Genomic DNA, 19,238 nt, shown 5'->3' on the forward strand with positions numbered 1-19,238 from the left:
TGTGATCCTGAATGCTCTCAGCTTCTGTTAACCATAGGCCTTTTGCTTAAAATGAAAATTAATAATAACTGCTCAGTCCCACACTGAGGGTGGAGAGGGGGAGCTCACACTGAGTAATGCTTCTAGAGGTACTGAGGGTGAGTATCTCTGGGGAAGGGTATTGTTATCAGTGTTATTACTGCATTGTCAACATGCTGTCAGGAAAGATGGTTCAGTATTGCAGTGATCTTCTAAGGGGATCTGCTCTGTTTTATTGCTCTAGTTGTTATGGAATAGATTATTTGAATCTGTCAATGGTAATAAGTACTAAATTAGTTAAGAGTCTCATCATGTAGAACAATGAAGTCTTGACAAAACATAGCACAAGGAAAACATAATTTATTTGTGCTCAAGTACAACAAATCTTGAAAACACACATATGTCTATGCAGGTAAGTTTGGGTGCTGGAGATGTTGGAGAGGAGTGTCAGTATTAAACATCTGGTGCTTGTTAGTACTTTGATCAGCACCTGCAAGTTTGGCCAGAAAAGCAACTGAAGTTGAGAGACAAAATAAAGGTCAGCTGCTTTGGAATATGTATTCTACTTGGGCAGGTTGGAAGCTGGCTTTCAACTCAGCAGCTTTCTTGAAAGGTTTTGTGGCAGCTCATCACTTGGGCAGAATGTGAAGAATAGAAGATAAAGCAGGATTTTTGGCCACAGGGATCGTCAAATAACGGAGTATATCTGAGATTTATCAGATTTATCCAAGCCCTGAATCCTCTTTACTTTTGCTAAAACCCTTTCAAAAGGTGACAGTATTCATGAACATTAAAAATGAAAGCAGGCAAAGTACAGAAGTTGTGATTTCTTATTAGAGGAGAAGTAGAACAAAAAACATTCAGAACACTACAGTGGAAGACATGTCATGATTAATAAGGAGTCAGGCTTCAGTCATGGGGAGAGCTGGCATCCAGCCCAGTTTAATTTAAATGTTAGATTCTTTTTTTTTTTTTTCTTTTTAAATCTGATCCTGGATTTTGTTCTGTCATCTCGTATTCTTTTACAGTCAGTAGCCCTATGTGTATGCATATTTATTATATTTAGACATATTTTGCAAGTCACCTTCACAACAACTTCTTTCCTTTTCCTGGAAAAACTGGTTGGTTATGTAGAGACTGAATTTGCAAGTCTAATCTTTGGAGTTTATTAACCCTTATTAGACTGGTTGCTCAATAGTTAGGTAAGTTGCTTATTTGCAATTTAATTTCCTTTTATTTTGAAGTCCATGTTTCTGTCTAGATTTTATGATTTAAATTCCTTCACATATGAAAAAGACCTGCATATTCAGCATTCTGGAAGAGGAGGAGTAGTTCTGTTGGAAAGAGCAAGAATTAACTGTCAGTGCTTTTTCCACTCAGGAATCCACAGGCATGAAAAGAGAAACAGGTTTTATACCTGCATCTGCATTCCTTGGGCTCACAGTAAAGCTAGAGCAGAAAGGGCAGACTAAGATGCAGCTCTGAACCTGAACTGGAAACACTCTGAGTATTTGCTTGTGGTATTTCCAGACCTGCCAAAGACCTAGAAAGCCCAGCCACTGAAACACACACAGCTGCATACTGAGGCAGAGTTTGGTGCACTGGGAGATGAGTTGCTGAAATAAACATGGCTGTGTTTTTTTCCATCACGCTGCGTTTCAGTTTACTGGGTCACTCAGCCACACGCTTCATCTGTGCAAAGGTACAAAGGTCAACGTGTGTCTTTGGAGGATGGCTGAAACTATAGGCTGAAACTACTATTGAACTTTGTCTTGGATAAGGCCCTCCAATGTTTAAATCAAATCAGTCTCTGGCTGTAGGTATTACAGGATCCGTTCTTGAACTTTATCTTGGATAGGGCTCTCTAATAATTAATAAATCTGTGGTTAGACATATTACAGAGAATGGTTTAAGCTTATTAACAGTGTGGAAAACAACCTGCTATGGAGCACGGAGTCAACCTTTTCAGTCATGTATGCTGTCAGGTGACTCACTGTTTCCAGCTCTGCCATGACGGTCGTCAAGGTGCACTCCACAAGCTAAGGTTTCAGATAAACCCATCTGAGTTCCCTTTGAGAAGAAACTTATCTGCATCACTGTCATCAGTAAGTGCCTGAACAGTCTTTTTTGTGTTCCCATGTAAACATCAGCTCTGGGCAAACCCACAGCCATAAAATACTGCACTGCAGGCTTTCAGAGGGAACAGTGGCCTTATTTCCAGGCTGCACAGATTGCCCACAGACAGTGCGGCCCAAAGACTTGCAGCAAACAGGTTCCAGCACTAAAGGAACTGCCACTGTTGCACCAAGGTAAGCACATCCTCACTGCTGGGCTTAGTTTGGCCAACAGGCACCTCTGACCCCAGTTATCACATCACAGACATATTCTGAGGTGGTGGCAGATTTGTGAGGTAGGGGAGACCCATCATAAAAAGAAATCTGGAATGATTTTGAGAAGCAGGATTTTCAGTAGTCACAGGATTTGTACTGGTTTGGCCAGCAGAAATGCCTGCGTTAGATTAGTACTGCTGGATGGAAAACCCTCATAGCTTTGGCATGCACGCAGATCCACTTGTCACATGCCAACAGAACAATAAAATAACTTGTAAAGCTCAAGGGAAAAGCAGCCTTGAGTTATCTGGATGCAAAAGACAGAATTCAGCACCCGCAGCAATGCACAAAATCAGTTCCTGTTATCAGCTTGGCCTGGAGCCACTAGCAGAGACAAGCTGCTCTTTCTGTGTGTCATTTCAGTTGAAGCTTTTTGGATTTTGGAGTACAGTGCTGGGATTATTGGCACACCGGGGTTGGGAAGCAGGGATCCCTTCTCAAAATTTCCTGTAGCCTTTGCAATAAAACTAATCCCTGCATATCCTTCAACTCCCCTTCTTGCAGCACTGCCTGGTGGGGCACACAGGACAGGATCTCCTCTTTTCTGCCATCTTACGTCGTAACAAGCATTGTCCTAACAGCACTTCCCAGGTGCTGGCTTCCCTCATTCCCAGGTTACCTATTCCCCCCCCCCCCCCAGTTTTTTTTTTTCCAATTAACCAGCAATCAATTCTACTTCTGCAAACCACTGTCTGCATTCTGCTCACAGCTACTGATAAGAATGCAAATTTAATTGCTTGCCCTCTGGTGCTGGGTGGAATCTCCAAGCTCTTCATACCCACAATGAAGATTTTCATCAGGCAGAAATATACTGGCCATTTAGGGAAGTGATGAATGATGAATGACTCAAACTAGGCTTCGGATTGTGATTCCCTCCTAAATTGAGGGAGATAAGCCAAAGAGAGCTCTCCTCCTGAGGCACAGCTTTTCATCGTATCACAAAAGCAAGCAGCTAAAAAGACTTCAGCTACAGAGCACTGTGCTTTGACAACAGGTTATACAGCCTGTCCTTTTGTGTGAGACTGACTATCAGATGGGATCTGGGATGAAAACAAGTTCTTGAATAAGTTATTCTTAGTGTTTCACAGCTGTTAGAAACCCAATTCTCTGTAGGTAGTTCTTTTTATTCCCCTCCAGGGTGTCTGTCTATCACCCCCAGATTAATGTTACCTTGAAGTTCCAGATATTCTGAATGCAAAAACACAGCCCCCATTGGGGCTCAGTATTTAGTGGCAGAGGTAGTATTTTATTTTTCTTTTGAGCATCCCTCCTCAAGGACACTAAAGAGTTTGTAAAACATTACTGAGCAAAAAACAAAACATTACCAACAACAAAACTGCCAAAAAGGAAAACAAAGCAGCATTCAAATATTGGAAAACATGAGAGCTAAAGTGCTTGAGATAATTTCTTAACAATGCACGTTCTAAGTCAATCATTCCCATATAAAATCCAATGCTATTTTTCAATAGCATCTGCCTGCCTGCATAAGCTTCACCACTAATCTATGGCAGGATAAAACTACAAAGCCAGAGCCATTATGCAGAAGGGCTAGGAGCAACAGCTTTCTTTCTTTCACTCTTACTCAAAGTTAATAAATAGTATTCAAAGAAATACATTTTCAACTTCAGGCAGAGGAAGTTTGACTTCAAGGAAAGTGACTGTATGGGTTTCCCATGCAATGAAGTCAGCAGCATTGCCTGAAGCTGAACAAAGCTTCAGTGGGATTTATAAAGTGCTGTCTTTTAGTATTTTATGCCTGTCTTTAGAAGTGTTTTTCAAACCAGCACCAGGGTTGTGAGATATAAAAAAATACTGAAATAACAGACTAAATTTGAGAGGATGCTGGAGCCAGACAGACATTGTGTAGTGCACATGGAAATACAAGAAAACAAAACCAAACCAAGCCACCTCACCCTAACCCAATTAGGGTAAAACCCTTCATCCTTAAAAATAAAACCAAATACCCACCAAGCACCACAAGCAAATCTAAATGCAACACCTGCCTCCTGGTCCCCTGGCTTATTCCACGAATATGGAACTACATGAAACAGAGTCCAGCAGCTGTGGTTGTGAACCTGAGCCTGCAGGCACTCAGTGCAAAACTCTCCTGGCATTCAGCCCCACGAGTGATCCAGTTTTCACTAAAGCCAAAGGGAGATCCCTACAGACTTCAGACTGGCTCCACAGATCAACAGCAGGAGCAGGACCTTCTCCAGTCGCTGCTTTTCTATCTGGCTACAAGAGCCACCCCCTGAATTCCTGGAGGGGAATTTCCCCTCCGTGCATGCATTTTACATCCATTACAGTTAATATCAGTTACACATGCATATCAATGGAAGAAAAGTCCCAGTTGTGGGGAATTACTGGTAGTAAGAAAAGAAACTCGGTAGAAATGCTGGGAATTGCTAAAGACCCAACTCCCAAATCTGTTTCCCTGTTTAACCAGCAGGCATCTGCCCACTGGGCAGTAATGCAGGAAGCTCTATAGTGTGTGGTTGTGTGTGTGCAAAGGTGCGCGGCGCACGCAGGATGAGCAGACGGGCACGTTGTGCGGCGCGCCGCCCGTCGGGAAGCCACCTCCTGCGCTGCGTCCCAGCATGCGTCTCCAGCCCCAGCCCTCGCTGCTCTCACTTAGGAGTTGTGTTGTTGCAGTCGTCCTGTGCTGCAGCTGGGAGGGAATGGTCTATCCTGAACTCTCCCTCCAGCCCGCCGGGCGCCTTTGCTGAATCCCCCCGGGCTGTGGGTTGGCAGCTGTCTGCGCTACCCGCCTCAAGCCCCAGGATCTGTCTCTGCACCAGCTTGGAATAAAGACCTCCTTCTTCCATGAGCTCCTTGTGTGAGCCCTGCTGCACCACGCGGCCCTTGTCCAGCACAATGATGTTGTGTGCCTTCTCGACAGTGCTCAGCCTGTGTGCTATGACAAGCACTGTGTGGTTCTGCAAGTCACCATAAATCGCCTGCTGAATCTGTTGAGGGAAGAAAAGATGTTAGTGCATGAGCATCGCTGGCACTGTGTTGGGAGGGGAGGAGAGCAGCTTGGTGGCTCCGAGTTAAGAAATCTCTGGACAGGAGGTTTGTTCTCCTCTGGTTATGCTGGGGACACAAAGCAGGGCCCCCTGTAACCTTATGGCCATCCGTCTCACTGTGCAGCCCCAAATTCTCTCTCAGTGCAGCCAGCCTTCAGATGGGGAATGCACACCTCCAACTGCTGGTAACAGAGTAGTAAAGTGACAGGCCTGATCTTGTATGTTGAGCTCTTGTTAGAGCTGGGGTGCAACTCTGGAGGCCATGTAGCGCTAGCCCTGCTGAAGAGCCTCACCCCATCCTGCAAGCCCACAAACTGCTCTGAGATCACACTTGTGCAGCACTCATCCTCTAGCACTGGGAGGCCTGTCCTCATGCCAGCACTTTGAACCAGCTTTTCATTATGCCAATGAACTAGCCAGACCAAAGGAGACTACTGGTAGAACTGTTTGGTCATCACATCCCAGCCAGATAAACCATGGTTCAGCATGGCTTGTTTGGTGCTTTAGTTCAGATTTTAGCTCGGGTACTCCTCCCTACTGCAAGTTTGTCTATGGGCTAGAAATTGAAGCTGTAACCTTTCCTCCAACCCCAGATTGCTTCTTCAGCCCAGACACGCAAGTCACCCAAGTCCCCCACTCACCGCATGTTCACTCTCTGCATCCAGTGCACTTGTGGCTTCATCCAGGATTAGGATGGGAGGGGTTCGGATCAAGGCCCTGGCAATAGCCACTCTCTGCTTCTGGCCACCTGATAGCTGAGCTCCTTTTTCACCTGCCTCTGTTGGATCAAGAGAGAGAAGGAGCAGTCAAGATAAAAATCAACAATTGCCATTAAGTTCAGCACCCAGCCAACAACACCAGGACAGTATAATGCTCTGAAGCAAAGATGAGGCAAATGCTATTCTGTTTATTCACTTAACAAAGCAGTTTATATGTACTAAACACCTTCAAGGCCACAGTCCTTCCCTCCAGCAGAAAGTTCTCCACTGTTGTCCCAGTGTGCGAGGGACTGAAGAACATGGAAGGACCCACAGCAAGAAGTCACTAACACTGAGAGATCATCCAAGCCCCGACTTCTCTCTTGTGCTGACCCTTGTGGCTGTATTGCTGTAAGATGGGCTCTGGAGGCAGCACAGCTGAAGCAACAGTGAGGAGAAGCCCCTACCTTCTCATGGCTCCCTCAGAACAGAATGCTTTTGGTGCAAACAGAGGGCTGTTGGTACCTGTGTGGTAGCCATCCTGCAGCTCCGTGATGAAGGCGTGTGCGTTAGCTTTCTGGGCAGCCTGAACAACCGACTCAAAGGAGGCTGAAGCTAAGCCATAAGAAATATTATCAGCAATAGAGCGAGCAAACAGCACTGGTTCTTGACTGACCAGGGAGATCTGCAGAAAGGAAGGGAAGAGCAGCGGGTTGGGAGCAGAAGACAGAATGGCCAAACAGAGTCTCAGATTATCAGCATTTGTTCCCACTAGGTAAGGACCAAGGCACAGAAGTGCCTCAATGGGAGCTTCCAGCAACACTGCTAGGTGCCCAGTGGCAGTCCCAGTCCACTTTATGTTGTCTGCTGGAAGCTGCTGTGCAGAAAAGGAAATGTGTGATATGTTGGTATGTTGGCACCTGGGATGAGCTCCCAACTCCAGGTCCCTGTTGTGGTTTTGCTCCAGAACTCCCAGAACTCCTTGCACTTCTCAGTATGGAAAACCAGTTGCAGGGAAAATGCAGGCTGGAGGGAGCTTTGCCCAGTCTTGCCAATTCTCTGCTTGAGGCAAATTAGGAAGCTAAGAGCTGTTGCAATTCCTTAATTGCTTAGCAACAGCCTCCCTGTTCTACTGTACAGACATTGCTGCTCACTCTTGAATTCAGCCTGCTTTGTTAAACAGTCTATATTGAAATAAATTGAACCCTCCAAATTATTGTTTAGAACTGGACGTGGAGAGAACCAGTAGGATACGGTCATATTTTAATTGACTTCTCCCCATGCTCCTAGCACGACACCAGGCTTGCTAAGCTGAAAGACTTGCTTGTCTTTTAATTTTCACTCAGCACTGGCAGAGAATGTCAATTAGTCACACTGACTCTGGCTTTCCAGCCTGCTTCTGATCAATTGTTTTCAGGTTTTCCTGCTGTTCCTGAGGCCATTCACTCTGGGGGCAAACAAAGTGGGCAGTTACTTGGAGGGAAGATGGAGGCTGATCTGTGCTGACACACAGACAGAGCTAGAGGACTGGATAAAGCACTCCTCTGCTGCTTCCAGAATTCCAAGTAGTTTAACTCCTCACAATCTGAGAGTGATTTTAAGATAGAATTTTATAGATTTTATAGATAGATTTTAAGGTAGAATATTCTGCGGGAATGCAAAACACTTTTTCCAAAACCAACTGAGACTATCAATAATCAAACAACCAAAACTGTACTCCTTTTGGGTTGGCCAAAAAAGTACAAAACAAAACACATTTCTTGTTCTGTTTTCAGCAGACTTCCCCCTTCCCCTAAAACCAATCATCATCTTCTTCCTTTCTGCTCCCACCCCAAATTATCTGAATTTGTTTCCCGGACCACCTCCAGTTTTCTGGGCACTTCAGAGGTTTCCAGATCAAACCCATAGCCATATACAACGCTGCCATCATCCCCTCTGACCACAGCAAGCGATAGCTAGAATACACTTATCAGTCGCTCGTACCACTGAGTGCAGGTACTTGTGATCGTACATGTTAATGGGACGCCCATCCAGCAGCACCTGCCCATCTTGCAGAGGGTAGAAGTTCTCCAGGATGTTGACGCAGGAACTCTTCCCACTCCCTGAGGGGCCCACCAGTGCTGTCACTTTGCCAGGGTGCAGGGTGAAGGACACGTTCTGCAACACGGATGGGAGAATGTGCTCAGGTGCTGGCCTTCATCAGGGTCCTGGAGCAGTGGCTTGAGCACTGCACAGGAGAGGTGACCAAAAGATGGCTAAGGAGATCCCCCCCAACCAACCATTCTGGTGTGCTGCTTTGGCCATCTCACCTCCAAAAGACTTAACTGTTTTCTTCTCTCAGTTCCCTCTGAGGAAGCATAAAGCCTCCACATTTTGCTATGAATTTTCCTGCTTGTGCAGCAGGACCTCCAAAAAGCTGCAAAGCAACCAACCTCTTTGCTTGCTCACCCTGCCCCATGACCTCAGCCTCTCTCACGTGGAAGCAGCCTGAGACAGCTTGGCACAAAGCCCTGCACCATGCTGACGTGTTTAATGTCTGAGCTGGGAACAAGGGTTTTATTAATAAATCTAATTCTTTGTAAGGAAAGCCAGCCCTAAACACCTGCTGTTCACTATAATCTGCTTGCCAGCATGCTGCTGAGGCTGCCTTTATGCATCTCAAAAAGGGCAAACGACCTTCCCCACAGGTTGAGGATTGGTTATGGTCATTATGGAGAAACATCACAAGTTGCCTTGTGGTAAGGAATGCTCTGCAGCAGTGGGGCTCACCTGGAGGACCTGCGTTGCGGAACGAGTGCGGTAAGAGAATGTCACATTTCTGAACTCCACCTTTCCATCCACATGGTCTGGGGCCAGTGACCCATCGTTGACCATTGTTGGCTTGCGGTCAATGAACTCAAACACCTTCTCAGCAGCACCCACCCCCTGCATCAGGCCGCTGTAGACAGAGCCCACAGACTGGAAGGGAAGAGGCAATGGTTAGACCCTCTCATTATGGAAATAGCAATTGGAACCACTTATAAGGAGAACAGTTGAAGCACTCTCTGATGTTAACTATGGTCATGAGGCAGAAAAAGAGAACTTTTGTCCCTGCCCAAGGTAGAGGAAGCATCATCTAAAGGGGTTTTTGCATGGGTCGACACGGGAATATAAGAAGTAAATAGATGGATTGGGAAGAGGTGTGTCAAGAGATACATAACCCAAACTTCTACTGTAATCTTTTCCCATGTCTCTTTGCTCAAGACCAGCAGCTTCCCAATCCAAAAGCTGAATGCATCTGCATACAACAGTGCGCTGCACCAGCCCCAGAGCAGCTGGTTTGTCCCCTAGCACACACATTACATACGCAAAGCAGCCTCAGGCTGGACCTTTCTAGATCACCATTAGGCAGCTGGTATGGCTGTTCCCCATAGGAATATGGTCCCAGTGGATCTACTGTACTTCCTCCCACTAGAACTGCTGTACACTGACACTAGCTTTGCTGGAATAGCCTCCATCTTGCTGGCTAATTTCAGTGTTAAACTCAGAACCGATGAACAGCCTGTACTGTAAGTGCCTCAAATGCACCAAAACTATAGCCTGGAAACACCACCAAAGCCTGTAGCTATCAGCACAGATGGTGAGAGCTGGGTGAGCTGCCTCCAGCTCTGCTGTGCTGCTGCACGAAGGATGAAGCAGCACTGAAACCAGGCGTGGCTGTGAGGAAATCTGGATTTGCTAATTTCTGCTTCAGTTGGCCAGGCTTACGCCTTTGCAATGGGAAAGCAGCCCTGAGTGGGCTCCCATCCCACCCACAATCCTAAGTTGCTAATGCGCTGCCAATGCAGCAGCTTGCAGCCTATTCCAGGGAGAGTTAAAAAATGTAATATAATTAAGCTCTTAATGAATTCTGAAATTGAACAGGCAGCCACGCAATCTCTGCATCCTTCACACCAGAAAACATGCTTGGAAGGCAGCCAGGACTCTCCCCTTCAGCAGGGGTAGCCCAACCCTTTTAGTACTGATTGTCTTATCTGTGACGAGGTACTTCAGATGCTTTCAAGTGTCAAGGTGTTAGCAGTGGTTGTATTCATGGGGTCACAGTAGAAATGGAGCAGGAAGCAGAGGGGAGAATTAGACTGCAGACGGGCAAAGCCACAGCAGGTGGTAGGGAAGGCAACACTGGCTCCAGTCCTGTGACTGCAGGGGTTGAGATCATCTCGAAGTCAAACACTGTGATATGGGGTTGCCTGGAATGATCAAACAAACTCACCTCCATGCAGTCTCCTAAGACAAACTCATAAATGATGAAGGATATCAGGTTTCCACTCGTCATTTGCCCAGAGATCACAAGGTGCCCTCCGTAGTACAGGATGCTGACCTGGACCACCAGGAGGGTGAGCTGAAAGCAAGCAAACAGCCCAAAATCAGCAAGGACAGACAACACTCGAGTGCAATTGTAGTTACTCACACAGGAGACTGCAATTCAGCAGCTGGTACTTATTCTCTGAGCCCCAAACCCAGCATTCCTGTCAGCACATGGCTTGGGTATGAGAAGGGAAAAACAACTTGGTTAGCTGGGCTGACTGAAGGAATTCAACAAAATACAAGTCTGGAGTGGCAGCAGTGAAGGAAGACAGATTTATCTGAAATAACAGAGCATCTCATGGACATCTCTTGGACTAGCATAACCCACACTCAAATTATCCAACACATACAGTCACCTCACCGCTAAAATAACCTCTGCGTTATATGACACATTTTAATTTAGAGCACAGAGCCAGGCCAAAAGCTAATGCACAAGTCCTCCTTGTGTATACAAGTCTCTGAAGGATAACCTCAACTCTTGCTTGCAATTAGTGTATGGGGGCACCACCTACTCAGCAAAGATATCAGACCAGCCCTGATGTGATCCTGATGTTTCACCCTCTGCAGTGCCCAGCGCTCCACGCGACACTTGGCATACAGGCTGCCTGTAACAAGGTGACATCAGTGCCCGGAGTTTGCTGGGATCACAGTCAGTGGGAAGGGCTGTTGGCTATGAGCTGACACAGACAGAAAACAGGGGAAAAAGTTCCTCTTCTTTCTCTCTGCCAAGATCTGACCTTAAGATCCTGTTTTCTCTGAGAGAGACTCCACCAGGGCTGTGCTATATCTGTCAGCTTCTTTTTACACAAGCCCCACAGGAGCAGTTTTGCCTTTTCTGACTCAGTGGGATCCATTCTGTCCCAGTTCCCACTGCTGGCTTCACCTGGATGCTCAGGAACAATGCTAACAATGCTCTGAACTTGCTGTCAGCACATAAGCCTCCTGCAGCTGTATGAAGGCATAACCCACACAACTCTCAACAGCAGCTATTTGGATCCCTAAACGCACAGGGTGAAGGCCCCACGTGAGGGTTTTGCACAGCCTTAGTTAGCAGCAGATACAAGAGGAGCCCCAAACCATCTGTTCTCAGCAAAGAAAAAAATATTTTGCAAAAAAAAACCTAAATCAAACAACAAACCTGCAGCCTCCCTTCACCACCGCCCACATGTAGAAAATCTCTGCTTCTGAGCAGAATCTCAACCAACACTGTGGCTGTTTTCCCAGCCGGAACCGCCGGAGATGAGCTGGCAAAGGCACGCAATGCAGCAGCCTGAAAACATGAGGTTTTCCATGACCTTGAGCAGTTACCAATTCCATTCTTATTTACAAGAGAAAACAAACTGTTCAGCACCACGATGTGATGCTCCCCTAAGGGAGGATGGAATATATTTTTGACAGAGGGCAGCAGACATCAAGGCTGGGCTCATCCCACAAAGCTCCCTGAGCCCAGCACACACAACTCTCTGTGCACATTTTGACACCTGAAGCCATGTCCCCTGCCAGTCCCTGGTGCAGGCCACCTACCCCGCTGGACCACACATAGTAGGTGTACGCCAGGGCCTCCCGCTTGTTGAGTCTGTACACTTGCTGCAGCTTCTGCCAGTACACATTTGCCTCTGCCTCCTCATTGGCAAAGCTGCGGACAGTCTTCATGGCAGAGATGGTCTCCTCGGCAGTGTTGTTGGCCTTGGCCAGGGCATTCTGCACATCCTTGGAGAGCTTCTGCGGGAAGCAGAAACAAAGGGTGCTCAACACATGCCCAAGCTGCCCATGGCAGCACTCCCACAGGCTCTGGAGAGAGCACAGTGACTTTTCCAAGTCCATGGGCACCAAGGTTGAGTGATGGGATACAGCCCTGACCTTGGGACAGTGGAAAGCAGGGCTGTGCTAATGACAGCATTAACAACCAGCATAGAGAGCATGTGGTGTGGAACTTGCACAGTCCACAGGACACAGCATTAGCCACAAGGGACTGTCCTTGGCATAGGAAGGAAGCACTGGGCTGGGTTTAACCCCAATTTGATTTACTCCAGGGAGAGGACAGGACAGATGGCATGGGAACAAGCAGGCACAGATTGGACAGTGCACAGCCAAGCTACCTCCTATGTCAGACCTGAGACACTTCAGCTTCCGAGTGTGAAGCTGACAGCCAAGTTTGTGCCACCTGCCCACATAGTTATAATGCTGCCCTCGTGCCCGTACTGCAGGCAGCAAAACACTTGAGTATCAACCCAACAAGCTCCAAAACCACCTGTAACTCCCACAGTGGGGACAGGCCAGCACTGTGGCACAGTTATGGCAGTTGCTCCTGCCTACCTTGTAGTACTTCCCGTAGATGTCAGACACCAGCATGATGATGGGGAAGCCCATGAAGGTGACAAGTGAGAGCTTCCATGAGAGGCTGAACATGAAGAAGATCACCCCTGTGGCCTTCACCATGTTGCGCAGGAAGATGTTGATGTTCTGGGAGACCAGGTCACTCACGATGGTTGTGTCCGACGTCAGGCGGGAGATGACATCCCCTAAAAGAATGAAGGGTTGGGGAAGGGGAGAGCAGGGACACGTCACTGTGGCAGGTCGTCACCTGTCCGTGTTCCGCGTCCCATCCCGCAGACTGTATAGCAGTCTCCTGGCAGATGGAGCTCCTCATCCAACCTAGCCCCTTGACGGGGTCTGCAGGGCAGCATGGAAGAGGATGGCTGCTGTTGGGGATGTGAAGCAAAGCAGAGGAGCTCAAATTGCTGCATGCGCAAAAGACATGAAACCCGTCTGAAAGCAGGAGCTACATCCTTGGGTCGCTCAGGTTGGCTGCAGGATAGCACACGGCACTGGCTCTGCACTGTATCTGGAGGGCATCCCACGTGCACCAGTGGCTGTTCGCTGAGGTGAACACAGCTACCAGTTCATTTTTAATTGAAGCCAGGAGCCCTCCACCAGCCTTCTGCTGGCAACTCTCCCTGCTGTCCTCAGAGGACCAGGAGTATGCCTAGCACAGCTCACCCTACAGAGTGCCAGGCAGCTTCAGAGAGGGCAGAGGAGGTTTAGCCGTGTCTGCAGCCTGGAGAAGACCCAAGTGACCTGGAGGATGTGAGTGCAGCCACTAAGGGCAAAGCTCCTTCAGTGGAGTCAAATGCCACCTTGAATTTCTAAGTAGTTGGCCTGTGTTCCAGTGCAGCCAGGGCTGAAGTCCCATGCTATTGCATAACTATTAGTCGAGGGTTACCCATATCCCACTTACAATAACATATCCAGTGTCCTTAGCTAACCGGGCAACAGGCAGCAACTGCTAAATATGGCAACAGCCTCAAAACTAAAAATATTGCCAAGAAGAAATTAAGTATGGGAAAAGTTGCAGCTAACTGGGACCACACCAGAATGACAGATGGGGACGGGACTAGATGGCAAGGAGGAAAAGCCACAAGCATGCACAGCGAGGTTTACATGTCTGAGGTTTCCAGTGCCTGGAGCAGAGATGGAGGGCAGCTGATCAGTGGGAACTGAAGGGAGGTACAGGAAGAAAAATGGAAGTATTTTGGGGATGAGATGACTGGAGTTAAAAATGCCAGCCCTGGAGCTGCTGGATATCAGGCTGTTTGGAGGCAATGTGGCATTCCCAAGGTGCTGGGCAATCCTGACCCCTGTGGCAAGAAAGCACCCAAAGGGAAGAGCTTTCTGTTGCTGTATCTAAACATGAGCATTTAGACACCACCTCTAAAAGCACCCGAAGAGAGGGTAAACTAAGGGGGAAAAATACCACGTGCTGCAATAGAGTAAACCCAGGGGAAAGAGGAACCCACCTGTGCGATTCTCATCAAAGAAACTCATCTCTTGAGACACCAGCGACCTGAAGAGGCAGTTGCGAAGGCGGATGTTCAGTCTTGCAAATATGAGCGTAAAAACGCCGCCCCGGACACCTGCGGCAAATGAGCTAATTGCAGATAAGAAACGTTATAGACCGGTGGACACGAAACCCACTCCTCAGCAACACAAACACACCAGCGCCCGTATCGAGGGCTTGGGCAATGCTGTGTTGGTATCGCTTTCCACCCTGGGTAGTAATGATTAAATCAGCCCATGCCCCCCCGGGTGCTAACAACATAGGGACAGTGGCCCTAATCACAGTAATTACAAGCTTCAGGCAGGGACAGTGATCACCAGGGAGCCCATCCCCTGTGCCTGCTCCCCCAGCACTGGCAGAAGGACATGGAAGATCTCATGACCGCCACCACTGTAAGAGCACAGAGCAGTCATATATCCTTGCTGGGCTCCGACCCCTGCGATTACCTTCCTATGGCGAGCAGCGACATGACCAGCACCGCCGTGGAGAAGCGGTCCATGCTCTTCTGCACCACAATGCCGTCAATGGCCAACCCTGTGTAGTAGGGCAGGAAGGTCTCTCCTGATGCAGAAGCACAGGACAAAGAGTTACAGACACACCAGTTGGGTCCAGGATCCAACCACGGGTTCATATTCCCAACCATGAAAGCCCACAGTCAACCTCCATCCCAACCACAGAGTTATTTACCCATCACACAAGATGTACCAGAAAGGCATGAACCTTAGCAACTAATGGAAAAGTTTAATTTCCCGTGGCATTTTATCCTCCACTGCATTTTTTTGCCCCATTTAATTTTTCCCTCATTTTTCCAAGGAGCAACATGGCTCCTCCCCTCCCAGTGAACAGCAGAGCATCCCACGGCCCCCTCCAGCTCCTTCACTTACCCAGTGCGGCCACGAGGAGGAAGAAGGAAGCAATACCCAGGAAGACAGCATCTGGCTTGGTGTAGGACAGCAGCTTATGGATGGTGGGTCCCGCTGCCTCCTCTCGCTTGTCCCGTGGGGCGTCGCAACTCTCCTCCGCCTCGGTGCGGGACTCAGAGCCATGACCCAGCGCCTCACGGGAAGATGTGACACAGGCCAGCAGCTGCCACAGCCCAAAGGTGGCCACTAACGCCACATAGGTCCAAGCAAAGAGCCCCCAGAACCAGGGGTCCCTGATGGTCCTCCGCACCTCAGAGTAGAGCAGCAGCTTCACCATCATGTAGATGCCCATGAGGAGGCAGACGACAGCAATGAAGGTCCGCGAAGCCCTGAGGCGCCGGGGGCCATAGGCCGTGTTGGTGGCCACCCCGATGGCGGCCCCCAGCAGCACACAGCTACGGTAGAGACAGCCCCCCCAGATGTCCAGCAGCGAGTTGAAGATGTTGAAGTGCCGCAGGTCCTGAAGGATGTCCCGACCACGCCGGCCGTGGGCATAGAGCAGCGTGGTGACCACCACATCGGCCCCGCTCAGCACCAGCGTGCTGGCCACCGCCTTCCAGGCACGCATCCTCGAGGTGGGGGGGGACAGGCCTAGCGCAGTGAGGACATGGCCACAGCCTGTGCACAGGGCGAGAGGAAGGGGCAGAGTTGTTATTAGCCATGAGGAGTTAATGGGGTTGCAAGTGCCATTGCGAAGGCCACAACAGCCACCCACTGTCCTGATCTCAAACACCGCTGTCTGTTCCTTCATCCTCTGCTCTTTCTCTCTATATACGCCCACTTTGACTTTTACAAAGTCACAAGCACAAATGAAGACAAACTCCACCCCTTCCAAGACGACTCCAGCTATCACAAATCTAAAACCTGCTTGTGCAGGCAGCTTGGGCTGGATGATCTCCAGAGGTCCAACATCAAGCATTCTGGGATTCTTGCATCTCATTGTGAAACCTCATTCTGACTAGGTGACACTGAGACATGGGCACAGGACATCCATGCAGCCCTCATGCCCTGCGCTATGGGGCTGCAGAGTTTCTGGGCTCAGATGTTTGTGGTCTGAGGGTCCCTCCCCGATTTCCTGGGATGAAGCCGAAATCAAACATGCAATAAAAACCAGTGTCAAGGTGTAGCAAACATACGGGAGAGCAGTTCTGCTTTGCAACAGATTATCCTCTTTGAAAAACAATGCAGAATATCTAAATACAATCCAGTAAATAAAAGAATGATGGCCACAGCGGCCGTATCAGCCTTTAGAATATTTATTAATTTGGAGCAAGCCACGAACGGGCAGCACTGTCAGCACGCAATAGGGTGGCACCCAATAAATATCCCAAGAGATTACAAAGCAGCTCCGAGCGGGGACTCCGCCCTTACCATCACGCGGGGGCAGCTCTTCCCCACGCAGTGCCTCCCCCCCTCCCGCCCCCCCAGCACTCACCCCTTTTCTCCCTTCTATGCACAGAGGATTACGCAGCAAATCCTAAAGTCAGAAGGTAAAACCCACCCGGAACGTGCCCGCCTCCACTCACGCATCCAGACGCGACCCTGCTCCTACCTGCTGCGGCTCCGGCCCTGTGCGACCGATGCGGGCGAAGGTCGGTGGGGGGCGGGGCTTCCGCTGTGACCACGCCCCTCCACGCTGACCACGCCCCCACGCTGCGGAGCGGTCCCGGCAGCGCCTCCGTGCGCTGGGAACGGGGACGAGCGAAGGGGTGGATGGGGAACCGGATCCCGCTCCACCCGAACCCTCAGGCTCCCTTCCCGTCGCAAAATGCTGCAGAAGGTCCAAGGATGGGAGTTTATTTTATTTCTACAGCACTGGAGCGAGTAGGAAAAATCTAAAGGTGCTCTAATGCAGCTTGATGGGGTTTTAAATTAACCCCTAAAGCCAGGAGTGCAGTGAAGGACTTCCTTTCAAGAAATCCAGCTTATAAATACTTCTGTCTTCAAGTGTGGACAAGCGCATGCCAACTCCAGAGAGATGGCAGCACTCAACCTCCTGCCCGTTCAGCATGTGCACCCAGGTGGGCAGCATGTGTGACACCAGACCTGTGCTCTCAGGTGGGTGATGTGTGACACCACGCTCATCTGGGTCACCACTGCAACATTCAGGGTTCCTCAGTGCTGTACTTCAGCCTCAACAACCCCTCCAGCACAGACTACATTTCACCCCATTTCTGTAGAGTACAGAACAGCAATGTTACTAAGGAAGAAGTTTTTCTCTGCCTGGATAAACAGAAAATAAAAATCTCGTGTTCTATTGATTTTATTTTTGCTAATGAGTGGTTGAAACCAAAAAGCTCACATTGAGCCATCCCCGCGTCCCCGGGATGCTGCCAGACCTAGCATGGCCCTTCCCATGTCACACTGAAGAGTGGGAAGGGTTGTTTTAAACCACAGGAAATGGACTGCAACTTGGCTGAGTCATGTTCCTGGTGCTTTCCTCACCTGCACCCATAGCCCTTCCCAGGCCTTGCTGCAATTACCCCCAGTGGGGCAGTTTCCAAGCTGTGTTTGAGGTGGAGCTCTTGCCAAGACAGAGTCCCTTGCTGCCCAAGCATAAATGAAGATGGTGCCACTTCACTGTGTTGTAGGGATGGTCCCAGCCTGGACTGGGATGAGATGGAACAGACCCTATTGTCTGAACCTTCCCCCTCCTTGCCCTCCCAGACTGAGCAGGTGTCTGTGCCTGGACCCTCAAACAGCTGGGACAAGAACCTTGGGAACAGTTCACACTACTGTCCCCAGCCCCATGGGACACCCAGCAAAGCCCCAGAAGCTAGCTGGTTTTCTTCACTTCAGCCATACTCTGCTCATTTGGCAGGACTGTTTCAATTTGGAAGGACACAAACTGGCCCTTCTTCAGCTTCTTCAGGGAAGAGGCACCGTTGCTCCCAAACACATTTTCTTCCATTTTGAATGTAAGAGAGGGCAGGACCCGACTTTTCCTTTTCATGGTCTTCCGCTCCCGCTTGTAGGCTGTGGTCATATTGGCGATCACCTGCAAAGCGGATAGCTTTGGTTGGGCTTAAAGGAGAGGTAGCTTAAAAATCAGCTCAACCATGCTGCAACTTTGATGGCAAAAGCTGTGCCAACGTCAGCACCACCTGCTGCACCTCAGGGCAAGGGAGGGACCAAACAGGGACCTTCCGGCCTCATTTCAACAACCCCACACTTCCAGGAGACCTTGTGTTAAGAAAGCATTATTTAATGGCTGTGCTCAGAGTTCTCCATCAGTAGAGGGCAGAATGGGATCTAGGCTGAAGCTATTGGAAGCTCACAACACCTCCTGTTAAACCACAGCTCTCGCCCTGCTTCTCCTGCAAGCAGAACCAGTGACCCAGCCAGGGCAGAACACTTGGGCGTTGCCTAAGCAGGGCTCTGCTGCCACTGCCACAACACACCACCTGCTGTGCCTGGCAATGGGAGAAAGCCTGCAGGCAAGAGATTCCTGTGGGATGGCATCTGTGGACAGATGGGGGCTTAGCTGCAAAACCCCTTCAAGGCACTGCAAGACTTACAATTTCCTTCACCGCATTCTGCTGCTCTTGAACTGCAGCGGTGAATGGTGGGAGGCCATCTGCCTTAGCAGAGCTAACGCTCTGCTCTTTTGAGTCCTTGACAAAATCCACCTGCAAGGCATAGACACGTGGTTACTACTCCATAGCAGTGTCAGTGGCAAACCTCACACACAACTGTGCTCTCTTGCAGAGTTACCTCAGACGACAGGCACACGTATCTGTTGAACATGAGGAAGAAAGGGGTGTACTTCGTGGCAGAGTTCACCGACGTGCGGAAGTCGAAGAGCACAGGGTCGAGGTGGGCATCCCATTCACTGGGCTTCTCATTCACCACGTTGCAGATGGAGGATTTGAGCACCTCAGCACTGCGGTGATCCAGGCCCACACAGTCCACAGGGTTTGCAGGGGTGAGAATCTGGGAGATGTTCCAGCGCTCACAGAGAAGCCGGCTGACCTGCAAAGGCAGGGGGTCATGCCCAC

At 49.2% G+C, this 19,238-nt stretch overlaps 1 protein-coding gene across 4 annotated transcripts; it reads right to left on the bottom strand.

Annotated features, from left to right (window-relative positions):
• Window positions 1-432: 432 nt before the first annotated feature.
• ABCB9 (ATP binding cassette subfamily B member 9) lies at window positions 433-17,389 on the bottom strand. 4 transcript variants are annotated; one of them, XM_048964065.1, is made up of 13 exons: window positions 16,793-17,389; window positions 15,202-15,858; window positions 14,764-14,878; window positions 14,277-14,407; window positions 12,796-13,001; window positions 12,004-12,201; window positions 11,618-11,749; window positions 10,385-10,513; window positions 8,902-9,090; window positions 8,116-8,289; window positions 6,658-6,817; window positions 6,076-6,212; window positions 433-5,374 (listed from the first exon to the last, which is right to left on the bottom strand). In XM_048964065.1, exons 2-13 carry the CDS (start codon window positions 15,806-15,808, stop codon window positions 5,036-5,038), a joined length of 2,517 nt encoding a protein of 838 aa, XP_048820022.1. In that variant the 5' UTR covers window positions 15,809-15,858; window positions 16,793-17,389; the 3' UTR covers window positions 433-5,035. The 4 variants fall into 4 exon arrangements, with proteins under 4 accessions (XP_048820022.1, XP_048820025.1, XP_048820023.1 ...); XM_048964068.1 differs by having other exon boundaries at window positions 16,742-16,953; XM_048964066.1 differs by lacking the exon at window positions 16,793-17,389 and adding an exon at window positions 16,676-16,786.
• Between the last annotated feature and the right edge of the window lie 1,849 nt (window positions 17,390-19,238).

The sequence above is a fragment of the Lagopus muta genome, chromosome 17 (genome assembly GCF_023343835.1).
Source record: "Lagopus muta isolate bLagMut1 chromosome 17, bLagMut1 primary, whole genome shotgun sequence".
NCBI classification, from domain to species: domain Eukaryota; kingdom Metazoa; phylum Chordata; class Aves; order Galliformes; family Phasianidae; genus Lagopus; species Lagopus muta.

Coding starts and splice junctions, on each gene's coding strand:
- ABCB9 (XM_048964065.1), bottom strand. CDS start 15,808: ATGCGTGCCTGGAAGGCGGTGGCCAGCACGCTGGTGCTGAGCGGGGCC. Junction 12,202..12,795: donor TCTACGGGAAGTACTACAAG/GTAGGCAGGAGC, acceptor TGCTTCCCGCAG/AAGCTCTCCAAGGATGTGCA. Junction 5,375..6,075: donor ATGCAGAGAGTGAACATGCG/GTGAGTGGGGGA, acceptor TTCCCTCAACAG/ATTCAGCAGGCGATTTATGG.